The sequence below is a fragment of the Narcine bancroftii genome, chromosome 11 (genome assembly GCF_036971445.1).
Source record: "Narcine bancroftii isolate sNarBan1 chromosome 11, sNarBan1.hap1, whole genome shotgun sequence".
Classification (NCBI taxonomy): domain Eukaryota; kingdom Metazoa; phylum Chordata; class Chondrichthyes; order Torpediniformes; family Narcinidae; genus Narcine; species Narcine bancroftii.
Window position 1 is genome coordinate 81,621,893 of NC_091479.1, and position 10,153 is coordinate 81,632,045.

A 10,153-nucleotide genomic window follows, 5' to 3' on the forward strand; every position below is an offset into this window, starting at 1 on the left:
TTGACACAGTGGGGCTCTGCACTACTAAAAGATTCCTGCCAAGAATCTCTGAAGGCCAATTAACTTCATTTTGCTTAAACCTAGTGGATTATTGTTTCACTAGGAATTCTGGGCACAAAGTTCTATTTTTAGTCATTGAATGGTAGAGTTTAGTGCTAATAAAGTGCAAAAATCCAATCCTGCTGCTTTCGTATCAGCCAATAAAATGTGATGAATTGTGAGATGAGAAGATCTTCTATAGGTTAAAAGGAAAACTGCTTTCTTTCTTTCTTTAAATGCATTTTCCAAAAAAAAGAGTGAACTAGTTTCGAAGTAACCCATTCAGAACTAACACAGCGAAGAGTGCATGTATAAGATCAAAGGAAATTAAAGAGTAATATAATACAATTCCCCACTGTGCTATATTTTGTAATGCTTGAATTTTGGACAAGTTTGTCTTCCATTTCTCATAAATACATGAGAATAATCAACACATTCTTCATTTATAACAGATATTAGGAATTCATTGGACACAATTCAAATGTGCTTTCATCATATTACATATAATGTCTACTGGAACCATAACCTGGCATGTTGAACATATTACTTAAATACATTTACAGATAAACATTATGGAAGTCACCTTCAATGTGTATAAAGTGTTCATGGAATTGTATTTGTGGTTTTTATCTTGTTGCACCAATGTTTTTATACTGGCACAAGAGAAGATGTTTGAAGGTTTTCTTGAAGGTAGCATTGCATAGTGCATAGCAGGCTGGGTTGATGGTACTGTTGATGTAACAGAGCCAGTATCCAATAGTCCAGACTGTGTTAGGGACACAGATTGAACAGAAGGTGTTAATAAGAACCATAACATTGTATGGGGTCCAGGTGATGATAAATGCCAGTAGAATAGCCAGGATGGTCCTGGTTACCTTCTTTTCCCGGGTTACAGCTCCCTTCTTCTTCTTAGCAGGGGTCTTTGTCATTTTAATGATCTTGTGGGCTGCGGTGATCTCTCGGTCTTCACCATTCTTATTGCTGTTGCCAGGCACTATTTCAACTGTGGTGGCACAGTAGTCATTCCTTTGCGATTTAGTGACAACCTTTATGCAGGAGAGTTTGGAGTTGTCCATCCTGAAACGGCTTTGTGTAGTTGAGACCGTTGCGCTCTCTTTGATGGCTCCTTCCTCCTTCTGAATTGAAGGGACCACACTGAGAGAGGTTGAGTCATTGGAGACGTCCTTCTCCTCCCCTTGGCCACAGTTATCACTCACTGTTTCATCAGCTGCCTTGCCATTCTGTACTTTGACATGCTGCAACCCATCGGGTGCACTGGAAATGTTGTTGTTATTCGGTTTCATTATTTTGACTCTCCCTAGGCTGGGAGAAATGGTGCCTTTGTTTGACTCTGGCTCCTTCTTGTCCTTCTTTATTCGACTCTTGCTGGCGCGAGATATGTGCACGTACAAAATGGTCATGATAATAACCGGAAGATAGAAAGCTGCTATTGCGGTGCCAAAAGTGACAACTGGGTTTGAGAAAAACTGTACATGACACTCGTCCTCATTAACTGTCCGTCCACCTACAATGAACTGCCAGAAGAGAATAGCAGGAGCCCACAAGATAAATGACAGCACCCACGCAGCTGCAATCATCATCCCTGCCATCTTGGTGGTCCTCTTCACAGGATAACTGAGGGGCTTTGTCACGCAGAAGTAGCGGTCAAAGCTGATGATAAGAAGGTTCATGACGGATGCATTACTCACAACATAATCTAGAGCCAACCATAAATCACACACCACTGGTCCCATAGGCCAGTAGCCAATTACAATGTAGATGGTGTACAGGTTCATGGAGAAGACACCAATAATCAAATCAGCGCAGGCTAGGCTGAAAATAAAGTAATTGTTAATGGTTTGCAACTGTCTATTAACTTTTATAGAAACCATAACCAGAATGTTTCCAATAATTGTCACCAGACTCAAAGATCCTGCCACAATCACGATGAACATTATTTCAACTGTTTTGTAAGAACTCCCTCTTTCAATGTCTGTTAAGTTGCTGAGAGATGCATTTGTCTCTGTTGAGTTAGCCATCCTTTCTCTCTGATCTGTAGTTAGCACTGGCGTGGTCTAAGGGTAGAAAATAAAAAGCAAAGAAGAAAATGATTAGCCAACAAGCTTTAAATGATCTCTAATTGAAATCTTATCAGCAAAAACACACAACACCGTGTGTTATCAACTTCAAGATTATTGCTTGGGGATTTATTTTTAGTCAGAATCACAAGGTCACTTACTGTACAATTAATCATGAATTAATAATCAGTTACTTGTGCCTAACTGAATGAAGATGTTGGTATTTTCATTTCATCACCGAATTCACCGTTGTGCAGTTATAATAATGTTTTAATACCAGCAGTTCATATAAACAATTCCTACAGAAATTATGCAAATGGAGCAGAGACACAAGGGTTATGCCTCTCAAAGTCATTTTAGATCAACATCATATGTTTCAAAAACAGATTGGTAAAGAACCATGCTAATGCTGACCTAATATTACTGAGTTCCCCTTTTCTAGGTCATGAGAACACTGAAATCCAAATGATAGAATACTCTCCTGGATACAGATAGCTCAAGAACAGAGGTGTGAATTTATCGTCAAATGTAAAACTGCGCTTAAGACTGCTATAGATGTTCTCTGCCTACCACCATAGAGTACATGAAGAGATTTCATGAGGGTCTGATAGGAGACAGAATGAGAGAAAATGATAAAGGAGTGAGCAACAGAGAAGAGGATAAGGTGATATGGAGAAGGGGGTTGACAATTGAGAAAGTAAGACCAGCATAAAAGATTAACCAGAGGAAATTTACATTTTTGTTTTTTTTCCTCTGCCTTTCATTTAAAAGCTTGTTCAGAACCCAAATTATAATCTATTCCCTTTAAATAGTGACAATATGGGGTCAAATGGGCAGAGACTGGAGAACTTCTCCAACTTCACTGGAAGGACCCTTTCTGTGTTGACTTTTGTTCAATCACAGCAACTGCTGAAGACCCTGGAAAGCTTGCAGGCCCCTTCCTGTCTGAAAATAGGCACTACTGCATGGACTTCCACCAGTGAAATGACCACTTAACTTTTGTTTATGCTTTTATCAAAGTTGAGGGGCCTGTGCTTTTTCAAGAGCTGCACTCCTTATGCTCAGAAAAAGCACTTTTTATCAAGCTCTACCTTCAGATGAGATTAATCCAGCTCACTGATGTCTATCATCTGGTTCTGTGTGGAAGCAAAAATATTGAAGTGAGGATAAAAAAGAACAAGGAAAGAAAAATTAGAGAATGAAACAAAGAAAAGGAGGGGAAGAGAAAAAATGAAAATGGTCAAGCGGGAGAACATAAGTGATATGTGAAGTGAAAAGCAGCAATGAAGGAGGAATATGTCAGGAATGAAGGGGAGACAGTAAATGATCAAAGGATGAAAGATAAAAGACCTGCACCTTGGAAATAATAGTGAACAACTCTGACAGATAGCACTGGACCACAAAGATTTTGCTTCCTAAACACATTTGGGTGTATTTTATGGATTTTGGCCTCCTGATCATGGAAATCACCTTACAATTTTCCTATCACATACTGTTCTAATAGATATAACCTAATTTTTGTGATTCGTTGTCCTATTTTAAGTCTACTAACATATTGCCCACAAAGCAAGTTGCTTTGGACAGTCCAACCATGCCTGGGCATGTACTCAGTGCAGGTGCTATGCAAATGTTGTCTTGGGCCTGGGCCTGCTTGGACATCATTTAAATATGTTTTTGAGAAATTTATTGGCCAACTACAGAGCACCAAACTATATCCAGTTGATTGACAACTTGCTTCAAGGAATATATATTCATTTCTTTTACAGTAATATTGATTCAATATTACTTTAGTAATTTTCTTTTTATTGAATTTATTGAATTATTTACTTTACTGGGAAAAATACATGAGGTATTTGTAAAGTAATCATTGTTTTGATGTAGTCAAAATCGAAAAATAATTGTTTGGACGAATAGCTTATATCTACATTTGTAGAGGTGCACCAAAGAAGAGGTACAAGGACTGCTTAAAGAAATCTCTTGGTGCCTGCCACATTGACCACCGCCAGTGGGCTGATATCGCCTCCAACCGTGCATCTTGGCGCCTCACAGTTCGGCAGGCAGCAACCTCCTTTGAAGAAGACCGCAGGGCCCACCTCACTAACAAAAGACAAAGGAGGAAAAACCCAACACCCAACCCCAACCAACCAATTTTCCCTTGCAACCGCTGCAACCGTGCCTGCCTGTCCCGCATCGGACTTGTCAGTCACCAACGAGCCTGCAGCAGACGTGGACGTACCCCTCTATAAATATTCGTCTGCGAAGCCAAGCCAAAGAAAGAGTAATGGAGTTAATGTCAACAAATTCCAGCTGGGAGAATTAATTTGGTGTGAAATGGTTTGTTTGGATAAGCTTGTTGCAGAATCCCGAGCAGTCTGGGTTTGGGAACAAAGGGGTGTGGGGGGGATGTTGTGGGTTTTTCTTTTCTTCAAGGTTGTTATGACTTTAGAAATATGTTTAAACTTTGAATGTATAATAAATTTTACAACATATCACCAATTTCATATTTTTACTTTAAGGCTATACCTGGTGGATAGCTATTAGTTGTTCTAATCAATTTACATTGATAATGGAAACATATGGATAATTATATTAACTTTCTTAGTTGGTATGTAAAAGGAATGAATCATTTGATTAAAAGGAAAAAAAGCATTTTCACATATTAAACAGGTGAAAGCTATTATTGTATTTTTATAGGAAACATTCAAAGTTGTGATAATTCCCACCTTATGATAAAGTGGAGAGGACAACATTTTCATCCCTCCTTCCAGGGTAAAGCTGGTGGGGGTGGGGGGGATTGATTCTTATTTATCAAAATATTACTTTTGTCCATCACAAAGTCATATCAGATACAAATGGTCACCATATCATTGTTTCAGGGAAATTGAATAATAAAGTGGTAGTTTTAGCTAATATCTAAGCCCCTGACTTTTCCTGGCTTTCCTAAATAAAAAAAAACATTGCCGTTTTAATCTGAGTTTACTATCAGATAATGACTGTGAAATTTATTGAAAAGCAGATAACCTTTTTCTTTGATACAAGTAACTCATCAGATTGTTTGGGAAACTATGAAAGCTTATCTGAGGGGGCAAATTATTTCTTACATTGTGAATTTTAAAAGGAAGACCCATAAAGAAAGATTAGAATTAGTTAATAATCAAATTTTAAAAATTGACCAACAACAAGCTCAAACTAAAAATCCTGAGTTATATAAAAAGCAAGTTGAACATCAAACTAAATTTTATCTTCTTTCAACCTATCTAATGGAAAACCAATTGGTAAGGAGTAGGAGTCAGTTTTATATCCATGGTGATAAACCAATCAAGCTCTTACCTAATGAACTGAGTGGTTTTGCAGCAAAGTGGCAAATTAGAAGGATTCAAGAGGAGGATGGTAACTTTACTACAGACCATTCTCAGATCAATGACCCATTCAGGAATTTTTTTTCTCGACTTTATACCTCCTAATTTACAAATGATAGTAATTCTATGGAAAAGTTCCTGGATTGTTTAACTATTTCCAAGCTTTCTTTGAATGAACAAATGAGACTAGATAAGCCTATATTGTATGAGGAAATAGTTACTGCTGTTTCTTCACTATATTCGGGAAGAGCTCTGGAACCCAATGGGTTTCTTGTGGTATCTTTCAAATCTTTTTCTTAATTACTTTCACCTCAATTAAGTTCACTGTTATTGGACTCATTTAGGCAGGGTAATCTTCTGGCAACCTTTAATAAAGCGTGTATATCTCTTATTGCTAAGAAAAGTAAAGATCCAACAGAGTGCTCCACTTACAGCCATTTTCTTTATTAAATGTTGATGCAAAAATTCTGGCTAAAATTTTAGCATGTAGATTGGAGAATATTTTACCATTTCTCATACCTGAAGACCAGGCTGGTTTTATTAAAAACCGTTATTCTCATTTTAACCTATTTCACTTTTTGGATATTTTGTACTTACCTTCAAGTATGGTTCCCAAATGTATTCTTTCCCTTGATACAGAGAAAGCACTCAATCAAGTTGAATGGAACATTTCAAGGTTTTATTTCATGGATTAAGTTATGTAGTCATGCCCAATTGCTTCAATTCTCACTAATTTTCAACATCCCCAACCTTTCAATATTCAACGGGGAATGCGTCAAGGTTGTCCTCTAAGTCTTTTATTGTTTGATTTGGTCTTAGAGCCATTAGCAATTGCATTTTGAGAATGTGGCGGCATTTCAGGGATTTGTAGAAAGGGAATTGAACATAAAGTTTCCCTTTATGCAGATGATCTGCTCTATTTATCAAACTCTAACACTTCTTTATTTCCATGACATCAATACTTCCCAATTTAATAAATTTTCAGTATATAGATTAAATCTGCATGAAAGTGAACATTTCCCTTTGAACACACCTGCATCAGTGTATATTAATTTCCTTGTTAAGATTGTGGAAAACCAATTTAAATATCTCAGTATTACAGTTACAAAGAATTATAAATACCTTTTTAAAGAAAATGTTCTTACATTATTAAAATAAGTGAAAGTCTTTAAACACAAGCCCTATTTTATCCAATCATCTTTTTAAACCTTCTTTACAAGATCCTTTTTTTTTAATGATTGGTTTAAATTAGGTATTGAATGTTTCAAAGATCTTTTGGTTGATAATAGTTTTTGCATCATTTGAACAGCTTTCTGGGAAGTTCAATTTACCAAATACTAATTTTTTCAGATATTTGCAAATCAGACATTTTCTTGAATCTCAGATACTGGATTTTCCTCGGGCCCCTGATGCTAAAAGTGTTGATCTGTCATTTAGGCTACAACATTCTTGCATAGGTTTAATACCTATTATTTATAATAACCTGTTGGGTGAGACATGGCCTTCTTGTTAAAATTAAAAATGTCTTAGAACAGGATTTATCAGATGAAGTTTGGGATCTAATTTTTAAGATGATTAATCTCATCCTTATGAGCCTGTCATCATTTATTGCAATTCAAAGTTGTACATAGGACTCGTATGTCTAAAGTTAAATTATCTCATATCTACTCAGATGTAAATCCTTACTGTGATAAATGCAATGGAGAAGAGGCTTCTTTAATTCAAATGTTTTGGACATGTCCTAGACTTGAAAAATAATGGAGAGAGGTATTTCAAACTCTATCTTTAATTCTAAATGTAAATTTAGAACCTAATCTTCTGACTGCACGTTTTTGTCCAATTGGAGAGGATAATATACCTCCAACTCCAATTAAATGTCGTATTCTGTCTTATGCATCTCTCCTGTCTAGACATGCAATATTGTTTAGATGGAAGGATGTTGTCCCATCCACTCGTGCTCAATATGCTCAATGGCTCAGGGACATCCCATGTCCTGCTTAAATTTAGAAAAGATGCGTTATTCAATTAATAATTTAAATGCAAGGTTTCAAATGCTATGGGGATCATCCTTGACTTACTTTCATGACCTCTAGACATAATGTTATTTTTAAATTTTATATTTGCCATTTTATTTAATGAACAAAGTACATATTTTCTTTAGTCATACACCTTGGGTTAGGGAATAAGGTTTAGGATCACACTGTACATGAAAAACATTTTTTTCTTTTTGATATAATTTTGAATTATGGTTATATATGCTTTATAGCTTGATGAGTTATCTAATTTGTTGTTTATGTTTAAAATTATGTATTCCACAAATGCTTTGTATGTACAGGCTTATTTGTGAAAATCAATAAAAATACTTTTTTTTAAAAAGGAAGAGCAACTGTGAACCCCCACATCCCCTGATGATTCACTACTGTCAGTATCCAAGGATGACATGCAGGGGAGTGAAGCCAACAAAAGCATTCAGTCTATCAGAACATCCAAGCCGAGGACTGAAAACCTGTACTAACCAATGTATTCACAGATATCTTCAACATCTCGTGCCCACAGGGCATAGTGCCCACCTGTTACAAACAACCCTCAATTGTATCAGTGCCCAAGAAGACTGTGGTAACATGCCTAAATGACATTGGTACTTATATCCACATTGATGAAGTGTTTTGAGAGGCTGGTGTTGAAGCATATCAGCTCTTGTCTGAGAGACCACATGGATCCGTTACAATGTGCCTACCACATCAACAGGACTGCGGTGGATGCCATCTCTACACAAAACCCTGGAACACCTCGACAGCAAAGACACACACCAGTAAGTACATTATCAACTATAGATGTGCATTTAACACCATCATCCCTTTAAACCTAATCAGCAAATTCCAAGACCTGGACTTTAATTCTCCACTGTACAATTGGATGCTTGGTTTCCTCATCTCCAGATTGGTAAGAACATCTCTTCCACAATCTCCATCGGCACTGGAGCACCACAGGCAGCGGACTTAGCCCCCTACTCTACTCACTTTACACCTATGATCCTGTGGTTCACCATGACAACAATACCATTTATAAACATGCCAATGATACCATGCAAGTGGCCTATATAAAAAGGGTCAACGAGTCAGCATATAGGAAGGAGAGTGAAAACTTGGCTGACACAATGTCCAAAGAGCTTATTGTAGTCTTTAAGGAAGTGAAAACCAGAGTGTATGATCCAGTGATCATTGGGGGAATCAAAAGTGGAGAGGGTGAGCAAATGTAAATTCCTGGGAGTCACAGTCTTGGAGGACCTTTCCTGGACCCATTAAACCAATGTCATCTTGAAGAAAGCACATCAGCTCCTTTACTTCCTCAGGAGTTTGTGGAGGTTTGATATGGCATCAGAAACCTTGGCAAACCTCTACAGATGTGTGCTGATCAAATGCATTATGACCTGGTATGGGAACACCAGTACTCCTGAGTGGAAAAACCCTGCAAAAGGTAGTGGACACAGCCCAATACATCACAGGCACAACTCTCCCCACTATCGAGAATATCGATATGGAACATTGCCGTTAGAGAGCAGTAACAATTATCAGGTATCCACACCACCCTGGTCATGCTCTGTTCTCACTGCTGCCATCAGGGAAGAGGTATAGGTGCCACAAGACTCATACCACCAGGTTCAGAAATAGTTGCTATCCCTCCACCATCAGTCTTAAACAACATAAGCAGAGACTCATAGAAGGTCTCACATAATTTATTACTGAATATTTATCTTTTCTTTATTTGCACAGCCAATATGTTTAGATTTCTTTCTTTGTTTACATTTCTATCTTTTATAACATCTTTCTTCTGGAGTATGGTTTACCAATAAGTACAAGTTCTGCCTCACCTGCAGGAAAAAGAATCTGATGTCATATGTGTACTCTGACAATAAATTTGAACTTTGAATCAAGGTCTCCTTCCAGAAGATGACAAAAAGTGGAAAAATGCTGCAGTAAGATTACAGGCAAGCTCTGAAAGATTGGGCACAGGACGAAGTGCTAGGTTTGGCTTATAATTGTCAAAGTAACGCTGAAAGATATTAATCTGTTTGGTCCAACCTTCAAAGAGAGATCTATCATTGTCAAAAGCAGTGTACAAAATCTGAAGATTTCAGAAACATCATTATTAGCTGAGAAACAACTGACAATGACTCTCAACTCTGTACAAAAACACATTGTCTCCAAATTCTGATATTCCTGCAAAATAAAACAATGCTCAAAGTGAATGGATGTAACATCTGCTCCAGAACAAATATTGGCAGTAGTGAGAGAGTGAGAAGCAAAAATATCACAGAAAAAGGATTTATATATATCTATATCTAGATATATCTACATATATATATCTATATATATATGGATATAGATATAGATATATATATCTATATACATATATATATACATATATATCTATATCTATATATATATAGATATATATATCTATATATATATACACACATATATATCTACATCTATATATAGATATATATATATCTATATATAGATATATATCTATATATATAGATAGATAGATATATATATAGAGATATAGATATATATAGATATATATATATAGATATAGATATATATCTATATCTATATCTCTATATATATATATCTATCTATACCTATCTCTATATATATATCTATATCTATC

General features: G+C 36.4%; 1 protein-coding gene across 1 annotated transcript; it reads right to left on the bottom strand.

Annotated features, from left to right (window-relative positions):
• Positions 1-665: 665 nt before the first annotated feature.
• chrm2a (cholinergic receptor, muscarinic 2a) lies at positions 666-2,091 on the bottom strand. Its single transcript, XM_069902755.1, has one exon. The coding sequence runs from the start codon at positions 2,076-2,078 to the stop codon at positions 666-668; it is 1,413 nt and encodes a 470-aa protein (XP_069758856.1). The 5' UTR covers positions 2,079-2,091.
• Positions 2,092-10,153: the final 8,062 nt, after the last annotated feature.

Excerpts from the sequence above, each read along its gene's own strand:
- chrm2a (XM_069902755.1), bottom strand. The coding sequence starts at position 2,078 with ATGGCTAACTCAACAGAGACAAATGCATCTCTCAGCAACTTAACAGAC.